We start from the raw sequence: 18,269 nt of genomic DNA, 5'->3' as shown, positions 1-18,269 counted from the left end.
TTTTCCTTTTCCCTTCCTTGCCTTTTTTTGGTATTTCCGTACATTTTAAGAAGACACCTATTTGAGAAAACCATTTTGAGAAAACAAGAAATTCTCCGCTTATGCAAATTCGAACCCTGCTCACATTTATAACGTACGGTTTTCATTCCAATTATTTAGCCACATTTGGCATTGTGTGTAAAGCACTTGCTTGCATCGATGTACTCATTAAGAATTAACGAATTTGCTTTTTTCAACATGTTTTTAAAGAAACGCCGTTTTGCTTTTTAAAGCATGAATTAGGCGGTTCCACATCCTTCACTCTTTTAAGGAGCCCAATTCGGTATATTCTTTACGCACGCAAGGATATTCTTACACACGACTCGTTAACCCCTTTTGTCATTTATCCATCATTTTGGCAAAATGAAAAAACAGGCAACGCATTTTAAATTAGATAATTATGGTCTCCTGTTAGACGTGTGGCGCGTACATTGTATGTATATGTCGCATTGGAACACAAAAATTTCGTTATACATGCCTACGTATGCACATGTGCATATATATATATGAAAATTTTTCCCTTTCGCAGACGCCCCAAAGAAACGGCTGTCCCTTACATGATCACTTTGTACACCTAATTTTTCTTTACATTTGACAGCAGACCAAATGAGCAGTTATAGAATCACAACGAATTTTACGAAATTGTCCCTACACTGCGCAACGGTGGCTAAACAAAAAAGCTACACACAACAGTATTTTTCCACCCCCGTAGGGTTAATAAAGAGTAAGATGTTAACATACTTAAACGTATCCACATCTTTCCACAATAATCCCTTTCTTGTCAATTTTCCATATGTCAAAATTAAGAAAAAAAAAGGCGTTTGGGAGACAGCACGTCGTAACAATCTAGGGAATGCAGCACGTCTTCTTAGTTTGCCCCCAAAATATGAACTGATATGCACTCACAAAAAATACGCCACCGATGATACGTACTGTTCAATTCTTTTGAAAATTCACCCGAAAAGGTTATACAGATATTTAACTCTTTTATGTGTGTGAAATGAAAATGCGCAAACGTGTGGCACTAAAGCTACATTGTGTACCAATATATATTATGTGCGGGGATTATCATTTAAAATTTTCTTCTTTTTAACACTTTCTTCAAAAGTGAGAAAACGTGCACAATTGCTACATAAGCAGTGAGGAAAGCAAAAATGTCTTTGCGAAGAAAGCGAGCCAAGGGAAGGTTAAAATGCTCAGTGCGAAAAAAAAAAAAAAGCTGCTGCAAAAATCGCACCTTTTAGCGCAAAAATGATATATAAGCAAGTTTTCTGCCAAGAAACGCATGTCGAACTGTTTGGCATTTTTATGGTACAATTATGAGGCAAATAAATGCAGTGAATAACCCTCCCCTTTCGCAAAAACGGCCAAAAAAGGGGAAAAATAATGCTAAATAATTTTGGCAATTTTTCCTCCCATGAGCCATAAAATTGGTTATTTTTATTTTTTTACCCATTTGTATGACTAACAAATAAACATATGACGAAAATATTTATGCAGTGGTTCTCAGGAAAGTTTGGCCCACCAGCCAGCAACATCAGATTTTTTTGAAAATATTTTTTTTTTTTTTTTGGTGCGTTTCCATGCACGTATAAAGCCTCCCCTTTGCTGACAGCTTGTGGCCTGATTTTCGCTGCAATTATGCAATAATTTTTGTACGGCAAAAATTAAAGCTATTTCCGTTCTTCGTAAAATTTGTTTCATTTTGCTTTGATTTGTTTTGCTTTTGCTTTTTTTTTTTTTTTTTTTTTTTTTTTTTTTTTTTATTTTATTATATCTTATTCAATTTATTTTTTTTGTTCATTTTATTTTTATTTTTTCCTTAACGCTTGTTCATGAGGGAATTTTTTATATAAATTCCAAAAAAACATTTTTTAAATCAGATAACCGCATATAAACGCATAAAACGGATTACAAAATAAATATATGAAACGAAAACCTTTATTTATTTCTTTTGACCGCCATATTTCCAAATGTAATATATATGATGCAAGTATTATATGTTCATTCGTAAATTTTATTTATATCATCTAATTATCCACTTACATGCCTGGTTGCCGCATTTTCCGCTCCATCCCATCACATTCATTCTCTTCGCAAGTTGTACGTACATACCTTAAATGAAAAGTAAGAAACATGAATAGGAATTTTCTTTAAATCGAGTCAACTCAACTTCCGAGGCGTACTGCGGCAGAGTTTTTAAGAAATATGTAAACGCGTAAAATGGCAGAATTCAACATTTAAAAAATAATATTTCCTTTTTGCTTTGAACCCAGCCTTTTTTTTTTTCGTGATTGTAATAAGTAAATTAGTATATATAATAGTATGCATGCCTTCTTGCAACGCAGTAACGCTTAAAAAGATAAAAAATGTAGATTGTCATCGAAAGGAGGCAAATGACATTTGAATGCGAAATTCAATTACAGAATTCTCCCAATAGCAAAAACATATATAAAGAAAAAGGTTCACGTTAGAAGAAAACCTTAAATGTGATATAAGCCGAATTGCATTTGTTTATTTTATTTATTTTATTAGTTTTTTTTTTGCGTATGTTTTTTTTTTTCCATAAGATAATAAGGCTGCTGATGCTTTGCATTTTAAATAAATACGATTATCTAAAGCGTAAAACTAACTTTTGCTTAGCCAACGCGAAAGCTACAAAATGACGTTTAAATTTAAAATTGAATTTGTATAGGCAAGCTTGTATTATTACTCTGTAAATGTTCTGTTTTTTTCCTCCATTTAATGTGTAAAGCATAATAAAAATACAGTATACCTGAAAAGAAGCATAGCAATTAAGCATATTTGAATATAGCGAACCAGCACACACACACATGTATTATGTATGTATATATGTGTATGTATATATGTGTATATATATTTATTTATATATACCTATACACAGCTTCATGCCTGCACATTTGTATATATTCCCCTTCACTTTGCGGATTTGTATACACAAGGAACACTGCTATTTCATTATTACATCTAGTGGGAACACTCGATTGGAACGGTGCCCCTTCCCCCCTCCTTGCACATCCTTTAAAGTGTAGGGCCATTTGTATACGCATCGCACCTTTGTGGAATAGCAAAAGGAAAATTATTTGAAATTGAAACAGAAAAGGAGAGGCGCACTTCTTCGTGTTCGCACAAATAGAATAGAAGTGTTTACATATACAATTCACACGTGCCCCTACGCGCGTACGCCCAAGCATAATTATACGTGCATGAATGAGCATATGTGTATGTATATACATGTGCGAGTAAGACAAATAACACCGGAGATTACCACACAATTTGCAGGAAAGCATCCAAAATTAGACGTATCTCTATTTTTTCTCACAATTTTATTCTTTTTCCAATCACCCTAGTGCATATTTACGTGTATTTGTAACCATACACATAGTACACACACGCACACGCACTCTCTACATTTTAATATATACCAGAAGGGATAAGAAAATATTTCAGAAATATTTTTTGCGCGTATAGCTAAGAATAATACAACAAAAGCATTTTCCCCAGTGCAACGTTCCAAATTCTCCATAGGAAATTAGCCTTCGTCGATTTGTTAACAAAATAAGTAAAAAAAAAAAACCACACAAAAAATAAATCCTATATTTTTTTTTTTTTTTTTTTTTAATATCCTTTTATATTTTATAACCCCTTCAGTGGGAAATAATTTATAAAGTTTTAAAAAAAAAAAAAAAATAAAATAAAAGGACAGGGAAACGGAAAAGTTTGATAAAGGGACAACAAGAAGGTTCATTTCGTTACGGGCATTTCCAAATGACGTATCTTTTTTTTTAACCTTTTTTTTTCTCTCTCTGTAAATTTTCGACTAAATGACCGATGTGCAAATACAAAATCAAACTAGTTTGAATACTAGTAAAAAGCAGTTTGAGAGTAGATATGATGAAAGGGCGCTTAGAATTCTATGCGTAAAAAACATATCAAAGGAGACAAGAGAAAGTGAACTGTTGGACTTATTCAAACAATTTGGTTCTATCGAAAGTATAAATCTGAAAGTGAACTCAAGTATCGGACCGTATGCCGTATATGCCCACGTTCTGTTTAGCGCTCCCGAGGAGGCTAAAAGATGTCTAAAGCAAATGAACGGGAAGTTTCTAAGTAATCCTTCATGCGAATAAGTTTCGCGTGTGACTGTAACTGTGGCTGTGACTGTTTGGGAACTTGCTCTTTTGGCCACCTGCTCTTTTGCTCCGTTTCTCCCTTTTTCGTATCTTCATTTCTTTTTTTTTTTGCGTTTCCCCTTGGTCCTTTCATCCGCCATAGCACTCATCTGGGCCATCTCTGCGATAGCGACCAAGAGCACAGCTTCAGCCGTACTGTTGCACCTATCGAGTTATTCAAATGATCACCCTCTGCATTCCGCTGTGCTCCGCAGTTTTGTCTCACGTTTTGTTACATCTTCAATTCCCTGTGCACAAAAAAAGATTCCCTATTAAGTCGACAGCTAGGAACACAATACTCCACTTTTTTTCCTAATTATGTATTTCTGTAGATGGAAGAGCTTTGCGAATTGACTTCAAAAGGTACAACAATAAAGTAGATGATGATAGCGATGAGGACGAAAGTGACTTTTTTAATAACTACCCATACCTGGGCAGCAACAACGACAATGGGTACAATAATGGATACAATAATGGCATCCATAATGGCGGAGTGAGCAGCAGTGCAAACATGGCCAGCCCTGCGAGTGGCAGCAACAAGTTCAACCGAAAAATTAATCGGAACAAACAGTTATACAACAACAGATACCCAAATAATAACAAGCGCATGGCGAGAAATGTAATTTTGTGTGACAGTTTAAGGGGCGGTGTTCTAATTATTTTCCCCATTTTTTCTTTTTTCCTCCCCCCGTTTAGTGCATATCCTTAGGTTTATGCTTCTTGTGTGCGTCTCCAGATATCTGCACACCGCTGTGAGCATTTTCTTAAAATTTTTTTTTGTTTTTTTTCTTTTTTGTCACCTCAGGATGGCATCCTAAATGACGATAGCGTTAACCCGTACGACTCGGAGGCGAGCGGTTTTAGGGAACACGAGGTAGGATTTTTACACAGCATTAAGAGTTTTGCGATTTCGCACATGCGTTATGTTACTTATTCCCATTTCTGGCCAACTCTGCTCATTTTTTTCTTCTTTTCTTCTCCTCCAAAGCATCCAAATAAGCGGTTACGCACGGGTCGAAGCAACTCTATGGAGAACGTGAATTTGGGCAGCGCGAACAGTTTGACCGGCATCCCCAATATAAACGATAACGACGTAGAGATCAACAAGGTGATAAAGACGTACGAAGAGAATAAACCGCTAAATAAATCAATCGGGGAGGCAAAAAATAGGCAAGTGGAAGAAATGTTACAGTCCGTAATTAATGATGGCATGAACAAACCCCTCAGGATAAAACTGTACTTGTGTGACCATTTGAGGCAGTGCGCCCCGCACGTCTTTAACAGGCCCGCCATCGACATCAGTGCGGCAAGTAATACAATAAACAACACGCATAGTAGCAATGTGGTTAGTAACGAATTCAAGGGGAATATCCACATGAACGCATGTAACACCAACCCAGGTGGAGCTCTCTACCACTCCGAACAAAATAACCTTTTAACGGCGAGGATGAATTCCTCAACGTTGAAAGAACCTAGCAAGCACTACATGCTGAACAATGGGATAGCACACAAGGAAGGGCAGCTCCAGGCAAATGACAAACTCTTAACTGCCATGCATAGCGGTGGATGTGCCACCCCCAACATGGGATTGAACAATCCCATTAGCAATGTGAAGTACGCCCTGTGGAAAGGAACCGTCGAAATGAAGAATAAAGAAAGTCTCAGCGTCATCGGATATGCCCTAAACGGGGACGTAAAAAAATTTCTTAACAATAGCATCTCCAGCTTAGTCATAAGTCACCGGAAAAAAATGAAAACACTTCCCAAAATAGAAGCCACGTATTATTTCCAAATAGAGAATAAAGAAGACGAAAATATTTTGGATGCCTATAGAAACTATTTTAACAGTAAAGATAGAGTTGGATTGTCCTCCACAAGTGACGACTGGCATATGTATCTTATCTTCCCAGGAAGTCCCATTTTTAAAGAGTTCTGCAACTGCGTTGGAGGTATCAGCAGCTTTGGTGGTGGAAACAGCTCAAACAATTTCAATAATATCTTCTTGGGCGTTGTGTGTTATAATCCACAATTTTTCGATAAAAAAAATGGTATAGCATTGTTGGGCACGCAACCTCAAGATGGCGTTGCTGCTCAAGGTGGCATGGCTGCTCAAGGAAGCACAATTGCCAATTTTAACAAAGAACAATCTCCTATGACCAATGTCCACCAAACCCATGTGAACAGAAATTTTCAAAATTTGAACAATCATCATCAGAACAGGTTTACCAGCTCAGTTGCAGCATCGGTGGATGGTGCAGGGAGAGGGATGAAAAGTGACATTAAAGGAAACAACCAGAGTAGCCTTCATGGCGATTTTGCTAAGCAGGGGGGAGGTGGCCCAAGCAATGCAGTGAATAATAATTTTCCTCTTCACAGTAAGACGTCCAATAACGCGCAAGGTGTTAGGAAGAATAACATCCTTGTAGCTAACAACATGCCCCACGGAAGCAGTAACAACCATGGTGGGTTCCCCAATGCGAACATGTCCGATGCAAACACAACAGTGACAACACAAGTGGTGCAAACCCCCAGTGATGCCAAAGCCCAAAAAGGGAGCATGGAAGCCCAGAATAATTCTACCACCCAGGTGAAGCAGGAGAATGACACCTCCAAGGAGTTAAGCGAACCAACTCGAAAGGAAGAAAACAAAAATGAAGTCCCCAATTGGCTCAATCAGTTTAGTTCATTAGCAGCATATCTTGTTAAAAAATAGGATTAAAAAAATGTTCCATCTCGCTTTATCATTTTACCTCCGTGGATATTTTTTTTTTTGTCACTTTTTTTTTTGTTTGTCACGCCCCTGGTGGATTGTATCTCAGTTTATAATCAATGTGTGTAAAGAAAGAAACGATTGAGCTTCCAATTATTTTTACTTGTGGCGTACCAGATAAGGGAAGGAAAAAGGAAAGGTCGGGCGGATGCATAGTAATTCCCAGAGTAGAAATTTAAGAACCAGTTTGAAAGGGCACCCCACCTCCCCCCAAAAAGCGTGACTGTCCCCTACCCTTAAAGCCGCAACCATTTCGTGAAAAAGAAATCACTACAATTCGGAGGATCTCAAATTAGTCCATGAAGAGGAGGAAGACGCGGAAGATGCGAAAGAAGATGTTGCCCAGGAGTGCATAAACGCAAGCCTATAAAATACGTAGGTGTGTCTATTTTTACAGACAGTATAAACCATTTGCCTGTGGGAGAGGGGAAATTAATAACGACCCGATGCAGTCCTCCACATGTACGTACATACGTGCGTACACACCTATTCGTGTGCTCATTCGTCATCAAAATGGTTATGACTACTTGCGAAGAGCAAACCGAAATTGTCGCGTGTTTTGTTCGAACGCATTTGTTATTCGATGAGTATGCACTTCCTTTTTTTCTTTTTTCTAATATTAAAATATAGAATTTTTTTTTTTTTTTTTATTTATCCTTTAGTTTTATTCTATATTATATTCGTTTTTTTTTATTATTTTTTTTTTTTAAAAAAAAAAACCTTTTATTATTAAACAAAATTAAGATGTTTTAATTCTTTCCCATTTTGATAATGTGAACCAAAGGGGAGCACGCCTGAAAAATGGAAACACTAGGGGGGAAGAGGTTTTTTTTTACGTGCCACGTGGTACCACCTGTTGATATTGTCCCTTCCCGTCTTTCACTTAACATATGTGTGATCATCCTCGTGATGTATACCACAGTGGATTTCTCCAAATGGATGGCATACGATACATGTTATAGCCCCGGTAACCCAAGTAACAACTTGCACATTTGCTCAAATTTTTTTGCGCACATTGGGAAAGAGAAGGTAGTCACAAATTAGTCGCATTTATCTGCACGTAGGCGGCGTTGCACTGTTCGGAAAAAAACGCCTACATCTGGGGGGCTAACAAACACTTCTTATCGTACGAGTGTGTAACTACCGCTCCACAGGGAAAATTGTCTGCCCCCCGGGGAAATTCTCTCTGCAAAGTAGTGTCCCCCCCCAGTACTGTCAACCAGTCTTGGAACAAAAAAATATTCATGTGAGCTTCATTTCAGTTTAATTTTTAAAAAAAAAAAAAAAGAAAAAAATTTCTTAAAAATACGGTTGTTTCACATTTGGACAGAGACTTGCACGCATGCATGCGTACACGTACGTACTCTCATGCAGGCACAGTGGCAAACACTCATGGGCAAATACACACAAGAGGCACACAACATGCACAGAACATGCACAGAACATGCACAGAACATGCACACAACATACACACAACATACATATGTACAAATACATATACACAAATACATATACATGTACAAAAAAAAATTCCGAATTGGCATTATTTGCTAGTCAAGGAGGGGAAGGCCCGAGCATCGTTAATATTGGGAGGGTCTCTCTTCTTAAAAAGTTTCTCGTCTATCTGCATTTTCGCCCTGCCTTCCATTTTATTATTCCAATTGGCTTCATCGGATTTTTTATAGCTTCGATAACCTATGCGAAATCCTGGGATTCTATCAACTCTTCCCCCTTCTTCCAAAATATACTGATAAACATTTATTGCTTTCCTCTTAGGATGATCCGATTTTATTTCCTCCTCGGCATGGTCATTTCGTTTGGTCGTGCTCCTAGCATTTGTTGTAACTTTGCTCTTTTCATTATTCACTGCATTTTTTTTCGTCTTCTTATCAGTATTCTCCATCACACTTTTATTTGAAATTAATTTCTTCTCCTGTTGTTTTCTATACAGATCATAATCAATCGTAACTGAGTGATGTTTCTTTGACACGCTTCTGCTCTCTCCGCTATTCTTACTTATGGATTCTACGCGTGTTTCTCTTTTTGTGCTTTCATACTTGCTTCTGCTTCCGCTATATTCGTTGAAGATTCTCTGTAGGAGAAGTAATAATAGTGGGAAGGAAGCGGTTGGTTAGTGCGCGTACTTGACTTGATCGAAAAACTCGCACGTCGGCACTACATCCGTGTAAGAGGACGCAATGTCGGTTGCACTTATCCTTGACACTCTGGTTGACTTACCTGCCTGTGGTCGAATCTGTTATAATTATACGCAGAGTTATAGTTCCTCCTGTCGGTGCCCATCTTATAGTCATGGTTCCTCGAACTTCTATAGTAACTATTGCTGGATAGAATATTCGTAGAGGTGTTACTGTATCCTGTGCCAACACCACCTCCTAGTCCTCTCTTGCTAGGGAATTTACTTCTTATATTATTGCCCCTTAGATGGTAACTGTCCCGGTTACTTCTCCTTTGGCTACTTTCATGTAACTCGCTGATTGATGATACGGGGTATTTGCTATACCTGTCGTTATACGCGGTGACCTTTTTGGCACTAACATCTTTAGTTGCCACGGTTGGCTTGTTCTCCTTTATTTCGGTTATCTTTTTTTTTTCTGAACGTGGGAATGGCAGAGAAAATCATCGGAATGTGCAGCGTTAATTGTGGGGTAACTCACAGAAGGGGGGAGGGGCTATGTCTCGGGAATCTCCACAGTTAGCTTATAACATTCTACGGGATAATCTTAACTCCCGATCAGGTCACACATATTATATGCAACATTCCTCTGGTGCGTAAAAAATTGTCCATTTTTTTCCACCGCGGACAAATGTACACAATTACTCAGCACAGTTGTATGGACACCTGCTCTGCCTATAACTGCCCGTGATGCAAAAAAAAATAGGACAAGTAAACATATACATACCGGTCACTAAACATGTGCGCTTCGCCCCCTCGTTAATGTTACCTGGCTTGTTGCTGTGGGACCTCTCCTCATTGGTACTATTTATTTCGCGCTTCTTGGTTTCTTTAAACGCTTTGTTTTCTTTTTCTTCATCTGAGTTGTCCGTATCGAACACAGAGTACTTGTTCGTCGTGTGGACGCTGTATCTAATCTTCGCCGCCATGCTTTTGGCCGTGCACACCTTTGGCAATGCAAAGTGGGGGTGGGGTGTGGTTAGTTTAACTGCGAGAGGGGTGATTAATCGTTTCAGCCGTTCCTCTTTTAGGCAGTTACGCCGATAGGCGCATATGCAGCTTTGCTTCTCCTCTACGACGTGCTTGACCGCAGTCTGACGTGACATGCATGTGGGAGCCTTCAGGTCGTCCCATTTGCCGTGGTGCGTTGCACGATTTATTCATACATGAGTTGGCTACAAACATATACAAATGTTGAGTTCACTTCACTTGGTCGGAAAAAAAAAACAACACAGAATATGTCCGTCGTAGAGTCAGGACCATACAGCAGCAACAGTACAATGCGCCTTTGCAGTTATATTTTTTTTGGCCTATACAAATTTAAGCGCATACCTTAATTACTAACTTTAGGGGGGGTTAAAATGTTTAACTAGCTTGCAGCTTCGAATAGGAGAGGAATGGTATCTTATATATTTTTAACAATCAGATGAAGGCTCAAAATGGGGAAAAAAAAAAAAAAAAATACTTGCGTTCGCGGAGTAAAGCATAACTACATATATGTATATCCGTGATCGTGACGCGCTTTGGCATGTACATGCTCCGTTTTTACAGGTCGTGGGAGGTGTAAGTTACGTAACGCCATAATTTGCGACCGCTTGTAATTCCAATGCAATGGTCCGCTTAATTGCGCGCTTGAAGAGAGGGGAGTAGTTGCAGAAGCTGCTATATGCGCAGTGGCCCAACATAGGGGGTATAGCGCAACAAGGGAGGAGTAACGTAGCAACGTGAAAGGAGCGGCGCATGTCAATATCTGTTTGTGCCTATTCGTTTCTCGTATAAGTGCTTTGTGCATCATATTCGTTTTGCGCATTTTCTTTCATTTTTGCACTCATTTTTGCGGCCGTGCCTCCGTATCGCCGCGTCGTTCTCCGCGCTTGTTCGTTCACCTGTTCGTTCACTTCTCTGTTTTTTCCCCCCAAGTTGCAGCATTTTTCTTTTATACCTAGCTTGACCCCGAGAAAGAGAAAACGCATTAGTAGCTCCTCCCCCTAGTGAGCATACCAAGTTCTACAACCCCCCTAAATGAATACCTGCCGTGGTTGGCTCACCCCAAAAGAGATGAATTTCTGGTGCGTGCCTCAGGAGACCCTATAGAGGGGAAGTTAAATGACGAAGGCGATAAGCGTATTTTCCAGCCACACTGTATATAAGCCACGACTTTTTTTTTTTGCGGACATTTTCAAAGAAGGCAAATTGCGAAAGACCCCGAACATTTTGAAGAAAGTAAAACCAAGTTGGTGGCAATGGGGCTTGCAGCAAATTGGCACAAAGTGAGATACGTGCTATCACAGCAACACTCCGCTTACTCTTCCTTGGGACGTCCCCTTTTTTTTTTGCAAATGACCCGATACGCTGTTTTACACCAAATAGGGATACACTAATTGGTTGGTTAGCTTACTAATTAGTAGTTCATATATATGCGCGGGCATTACATGGGGGGGTCCCCTTTTGCCCTCTTTTTGACAATCACGAAAAGGGGTCCATTTTTAACAGCAGAGGGAACCACCACCATTCGGAGTACTCTCTTAAAAACAGTTAACAGAGAGGCAGGCGAAGGGACACCCGTGGCACAGACGCATATGTGTCTACGTAATTATAAAATATAACACCGCATGGTACCACTGCACGGCGCGTTGTGTGTATTCTCGTCCAACCCACCTGACGCTCTTCCTTCATTCCAGTGCTCTCTTCATTCGATCGCTCAGTGCACATACCTGGTCAGAGTCAGTGTCATGCCCTTTTCACGTACATTTTGTGGACGTAAAAAATTGTTAAGCTGTATAGGAAGAACCAGACGACGTGGTTCAGAATGAGCAGCCGCAAAACGTTGGATGCGTAATCTTCCAGGGTGAAGCTAATAAGGTCTGTCAAATGGGGGTGAAAGAAAAAGGGAAAGAGAAAATTATGACCTGTCAGCTCAGCGAAGCGCGCAAAAATTTGTATGTTTCTAACGTGGGGGGGAAAGAGAAGCTATCCTCCTTTTCATATGCACAACCCTTTTACACAAAAAGGGGGTTATCCCCCGTTTGGAAAAATTAAACTGTTCTGTTCATTCTGTGAAATCCTTTATGTCACTCCCTCCCCCCCCTTTGAAATTTACTCCCCGTTTTGTCCTCCACTTACACAGCACTAGGAACATGAAGTAGGGATAGCTCTGCCGCATGCTGTTGGAATAATTTTTCTTGTCTAGCATGAGGAACTTAAAAAAGAGAGTCCCATACAGGTAATGAGACAAAGATATGACTGCCCCCATTTTTAACAAAATAATCGTAATCGCGTCAGTGTTGACTGCAAAGCTATGCATAAAATAAAGTGCACTTAAATTGTAGCAGAGCCAGAACTGAAATATCATTACCACCCCCATGGTGTTAAAGAGGTACAAAGAGAATAAGTAAATCAAAAAATAAAAAATTAACATCACTTTGCATTCGGACATAAATCTGGTAGCTTGATTGTATAGTACGTAACTTTCTGAGTAAAAATACACATTTTTTAAGTTACTCCTTTCTACAATATTTTTTATTCTCTTCAAATTTTCCAAGTTCTTTGCCTGGTTGGATACGTAATTGTGCAGGACGAAGCCGATTCGGCTGCTCGATATGCTGTCCGGATTGTCCATCTGGGGGGGGAGAAAAAATAATGGCGCGTTTAGAGACGTGTTAATGGAAGGGGGGAAAAACATGGATCGTTTAACGACGTGTTAATGGAAGGGGGGGTAACGAAACATGGCTCGCTTAACGTGTTAATGAAAAAGGGGAAAAAAAACGTTCATATGGAGATTTCACTCCTATAGTGTGTTATGCTTAGATGAGGTGCACCTTCTCAGTGGAGGGGTGCCACCCATCTGTGGAATGGTCAGACGACGTACCTTCACGTAATCGCCGTAGAAGAAGTGTGGCCGTATGTTGTAGTACCGAGGGAGTAAGTCGTCAATTTGCCCCCGGTCAAAATTTTTCATATGAAAAAATTTACTATCATATATCCCCTCCTTATTGTAAGTCATCCATTTGTACACAATTTGGTAAAAGCTATCACATGTCTTTTCCTCATCTTTGAAAAAAATTTCTTTTAACTTATTCAAATGGAGTTCTTTGCTCTCTCTATATGGAGTGATGTCATGACATGACTTTTTATAGCGATCCAAATTGTACTGATTAGTAAAGGAGCTTACATTACGGCAATCATTTTTTAGTAATTCAAATGCATGGACCCAAGACACAATGGGCTCATGAATGCATCCTTCCTCCTTCATTTCGTTTACTAGATTTATTATCATATCTGCGTTTTCTTCATCTTTGTAGTCAAACTCGTGTGAAGACGGCAACACCAAGTATCCTGGCTCGATTAGGAAGCCCGCCCTTTTCTCAAAGTTTTGGATAAACCTTCTCAGTGGCGATTCCTTCGTCATGTAATGGTACACATCAAGGTGAATCTTCTCGTTGCTTATTAGGAAAATTAGAAAGAGCCCTAAAAGGAGGAGGAACAAGAATACAACGAAGAAGAGTAACCCCTTCTTTTGGGTCCCCCTACGGCTCGCTTTCTTACTGTCCCCATTTCTTTCGGTGATATCCTTCTTACCATTTGGGTAAATGCAACTTTTTATGTGATGCTTCTTCCCATCCGTACCTTCGCATGCGCAGCGTGCGTTTGAGGAAGTGTCGCTCCCCCCGCGTTGACCGTTGTCACTCGATGTGCAGCCATTCTGTACCACCCCTCCACTGCGCGCCACCTCTGAAAAGTCTATAACGTGCTGATCAACCTGATTCCCCGACGAGCTACATACCGACTTAGCTAGTGGCAACGACTGAGATGAGGAGAACAGCAAGTGCTTGTCCCTGTAAAACAGAAGGCCGAACATGTTGTTAAAAAACGTAGCGTAGTACAGAAACAGACAAACGATGGAAAGGACCGAGTTTAGCGAAAAAACGTTGACGATTCTGTACGTGCAGGAAAACCCAACCATGTATACGGCCAGGACTATCAGAGTAATTTTGCCCACAAAATAAAGTGACTTGTAGCTAGCTCGTAAATAATATGTAGTCATATCTACAGACTTGTTCTTCGAATTCTTTGTGTTCCTCATTCTGCGCATTATCATTTTGGAAGGTCCCACTACGCACTTATTGCGATAAAAGAAGTTGACGCAGCAAAATAGGAAGCTTAGAAAAAAGAGGGGGAAAAAATTTAATAAATAAATTCGTAGAACATTAATTTGGAAAACCAAATTGATGAAGAAAGTGGAGAAGAAGGAAAAGAGCGTCAGGGCATATACACATAGGATAAGTAAAAACTTTCTGCCCCTTCTCGCTTCTCCTCCCCCGTCTTGTCCGTGATGCTTCAAACCGTCCCACGAAATGGAATATACATAAATAACCATAAAGAGGAAGGACAAAATGGCAAAGACGTAGTTTGATTTAAAACCTACACTGATGGATGACTGCTCGTTAGCCTCCAGTATTTTTTCATTAACAACGGCCATGCTCCAATTCCTATCCTGATTTATCTCGTGAACATAAGTACTGCTGTCCAAATTATGAATCGTTACAAACTGTTTTTCCCCCGAATTTATTAATTTCACCTGCCTGTTTAGAAGACCATACCATTCATTTAGAGAGGAATCGTCAATACCTTCATCGAAATGGAAGACAAATAAAAAGGCCTCCACATTTTTAGAGAAGTCAGATATTATGTCCTTTATCTTGGTCCTCTCAATGTCGAATTTATGAGGGTGATATAAAAAATTGGGCAAAAAAATAAGTGCGTTGTAGAAAAAATTGCCCAAAGATCTTTCGTCTTTTTCTAGGACTTCATCAAAATATTCTTCCCAATTAAGTGTCGTGTCATATTCTGCATTTTGAAGTTCCGAAACGGTGAACAACCCTAGAACGAAACATTTAGACTCCATCACAGGAACATCAAACGTTTTACATATTTCACTCCAATTTTTTTTATTTTCCGTATTCATTTGCTTAAAGAATTCCACCAAGAAGAACATGTCCTTCAGCGTATCGTATTGCAGAATTGTTTTGTCCTCTTCCTTGTCAAGATAAAACAGCAACGTTGCTGCTTTTTCCTTTTTATAAAAATTAAAAAAATGTTCGACTTTGTTTCCTATGTTGTCACTTGTGTGAATCATAACGTCGCTCGCTTTGGCGACATTCATTTTTATGAATTCTTCTCCATTTGTCTTTCTCAGAATAGCGCCCAGTACTTCGGACGTATTTTCCGCCTCGCTAAATATGTTCACGTAAAAGGAGATGCTCATTAGAGTGACAATTAACAATCCTATCGTTACACTTAGCATGATGCAGCATGGCCTGTGCAAGGTCAGCTTTACGTAATTTTTGCATAACTCGTAGAGAAAAGGTTTCTTCTTTTTCTTGAGCACTACATTGTCGCATCTTGAGTCATCACAAGGGGGTGCTCTCCCTCTTGCACAACCATTATGGCCATCCTTCCCACTGATGGATCGAAGGGGATTTCCTTCTGACACTTTGCAGCTACCGTCCGAGTCGGCATTTTTTACATCCTGAGCAAAGGAGCATACATTTCTACCGTTAGTGTAGTCACGGAACACTTGATCGTTCAAATGGTTCCTCCCTTCCTCTTCCTTTTTGGACTTACACTCGTGGGTGTGGGGAATCATGTCTTCACTACGATGGGCAATGGGGGCTGTGCTACCAGGGGGCGCGCCGTGTGAAGAAGTTTCACGTGTGAAGGGGGTCCACCTGTCAAGAGGTTCCACTACTGTAGAAGCTCACCGTGCAGAATGGTAAAACTTTCCAAACGGAAAAAAGAACACTGAGAGGGCGCCGAGCGAACGGAAACAATTTTCCAACCCCACTGCTGCGTACTAGGGAAGCTCCTCAGACCTTCGAGCACACCTGCAATGACGCGTTTAAAAAGTAGAAATTGTAAAAAACAAAATGTTATTTCTCTAAAAGTTTAAGTCAAGCTACTTCCACGCAGAAATAAATTTATAACATGCCTCACAAAAAAAAAAAAAGAAAACATAACATAGCATAACATATTGTAACATAGTTCCATGAACAGGTTTATGTTCCGTTGCATGGTCCAGCCACATTTAAAATTTATCTCTGCTTAACAGAGCTGCATTTCAGCATACGTTTCATTTGCTCTTAATTTTTTTTTTTTTTTTTCCTGTTCTGTTTACGACCGAATTGATCTATCCCGTTTTTCTTATTTTATTTTTTCCATTTCTCTGCAATGTTATAAGCGCATGTGCATATAGTTACACACGTGTGCAGGCAAGTCGTTTTTTTTTTTCCTCTTCTCTTTTGCATGAGCCCTTTAACCTTATTCGTGTGGCAGTGCTCACTTGGGTATGTCCCTAATGGGCAAATGCTACCTCCACCGCTGGTGCATAGTACTTGTCCAGCAAAAATGTAAAACATAATTTGTTCTGCTTACCAAAAAAGACCGCAACGGGGAATTAATTTTTTCTTTTCTAAATTATGTGTTACTACTTGTTGAGGTGGGGGAAGAGATGGGTACTAAAATGCACCCCAATGGCTTCACAATTTGGTCATAAAAAATGGTACGAATGAACAGTCTATTCCCGTCCTTATCCATTTTTATGAGATACCTTTTCACCACATGAACACTTCACATCGGTCTATACTTAATTGCATTATTTACACTACATGCACATGTTTAACTCAGGGTCATATATTAGCTGTACACCTGCAAGACACCCTCGGCGAGAAAAATTATGCCCCCATCATCTCCCTTGAAATGGTGCTCGTTACGCCAATCGATAGGAGCCACTCGGCTTTGCAGCAACTTCGGGGTGGAAGCAAAATGTACATATATACACATGTTTATATGTGTACATGCGCACGCTACAGCTATAAACTACAAATGAGGAAAAGAACTAGAAGACAATTTGGTGGCCTTTTTCGCCATACCATTTAGCTCCCCCTTGATATCACCATTTGTAAAAATGTACAAAAGAAAAAAGAAAAAAGCAGCCCTACCGATCAATCGGGAAAAAGTCATTATCACTGATTTGTGCACCTTTTCAAACACCTCCCCTTTTTTCCGTTATGTTCGAATTGGTCCCAGGAGGGGTAGCAACGGGGCCGATGAGAAGTCGTGATGGGAGGGAAATTGGAACAACACCATTGGGATGCATAGATTGGGCGAGTTGATAAAACATCAAATAATGCCATGGAATTTTGGCGAAGTTGCAATTTTGAGGATCTTTTTCCCCAGTGTAGCGCAGATTTGTATGTTTCGCTGAACATAGTGAAGGATGCTCAGACAAATATGAAACACTTGGGGGGTATGCAATTTTGTCATTCGCCAAAAGAGCATTTCATGCTTGGAAATACCTGATACAGCCGGGGGTACAAAATAGGCATTCCACTTAATTGCTCATTTTTCCTGTTTTGTTTTTTTTTCTTTAGGGGAATGCAACTTTAATGAGGTAGAAAAAATAGCCGATGCTTTTTTCCGCCATGTGTACATGCACTTACGTGCGTACACTTTGCATATGCGAACATACGAAGCAAAGCTTGTTATGTACGTAGCTACGCGTTCGTGGGTGCATTCAGGAGGCCTGATAGAGATGGCGGGGGTGGAAAGTCACCTTCACTGCGATATGTTCCATTTCCACGTTGCCTTTTCCATGCGATTGACCAAATTTTCCAACGCAAAAAAATGGCCCTCTATAAAGTGCAGAAGCTTTACTAAAGGGACGCTAACCTGACGGGCTACACTCGGCGGGAGAATGCACACTTGAATAAATAAGCAGACCCACATGTGCGTTTACCCCTTCAAATAAATATATATAACCTTACAGATGGGCATATGGCGTAGCAGAACTTTTTGCAGCTAGTCCTACTTATGTTAGCTGGGCTGGGGACCCGAGCCACGCCTCCCTCGCGCCCCTTTTCCACTTCTTTGGTCCACATATTTTGTAGCACATACGTATGTAACGTATGCATATAAGTATACGTACACGTGTATGCCTTTGTGCTGGTTGGAAAATTGCCAAATGCGTTTTTCGCCTTGAAGTTCTGTTCACTTTGCTTGCCCAAATGAGGTATTT

The 18,269-nt window shown here is 39.8% G+C and overlaps 3 protein-coding genes across 3 annotated transcripts; 1 reads left to right on the top strand and 2 right to left on the bottom strand.

Moving 5' to 3' along the window:
- Window positions 1-3,884: 3,884 nt before the first annotated feature.
- C922_00332 (hypothetical protein) lies at window positions 3,885-6,945 on the top strand (the record flags this gene model as incomplete). The annotated part of the gene is made up of 5 exons (XM_008815949.1): window positions 3,885-4,170; window positions 4,565-4,685; window positions 4,761-4,851; window positions 5,038-5,106; window positions 5,221-6,945. The coding sequence occupies 5 exons, from the start codon at window positions 3,885-3,887 to the stop codon at window positions 6,943-6,945; spliced, it is 2,292 nt and encodes a 763-aa protein (XP_008814171.1).
- A 1,600-nt stretch (window positions 6,946-8,545) lies between these two features.
- On the bottom strand, window positions 8,546-10,125 carry C922_00331 (hypothetical protein; the record flags this gene model as incomplete). The annotated part of the gene is made up of 3 exons (XM_008815948.1): window positions 8,546-9,094; window positions 9,241-9,614; window positions 9,966-10,125. 3 exons carry the CDS (start codon window positions 10,123-10,125, stop codon window positions 8,546-8,548), a joined length of 1,083 nt encoding a protein of 360 aa, XP_008814170.1.
- A 1,801-nt stretch (window positions 10,126-11,926) lies between these two features.
- On the bottom strand, window positions 11,927-15,842 carry C922_00330 (hypothetical protein; the record flags this gene model as incomplete). The annotated part of the gene is made up of 3 exons (XM_008815947.1): window positions 11,927-12,060; window positions 12,320-12,815; window positions 13,065-15,842. 3 exons carry the CDS (start codon window positions 15,840-15,842, stop codon window positions 11,927-11,929), a joined length of 3,408 nt encoding a protein of 1,135 aa, XP_008814169.1.
- Window positions 15,843-18,269: the final 2,427 nt, after the last annotated feature.

The sequence above is a fragment of the Plasmodium inui genome (assembly GCF_000524495.1).
Source record: "Plasmodium inui San Antonio 1 unplaced genomic scaffold supercont1.1, whole genome shotgun sequence".
NCBI classification, from domain to species: Eukaryota; Apicomplexa; class Aconoidasida; order Haemosporida; family Plasmodiidae; genus Plasmodium; species Plasmodium inui.
Note: the sequence above shows the minus strand (reverse complement) of the source record. Positions and strands in the feature narration are given on the sequence as shown.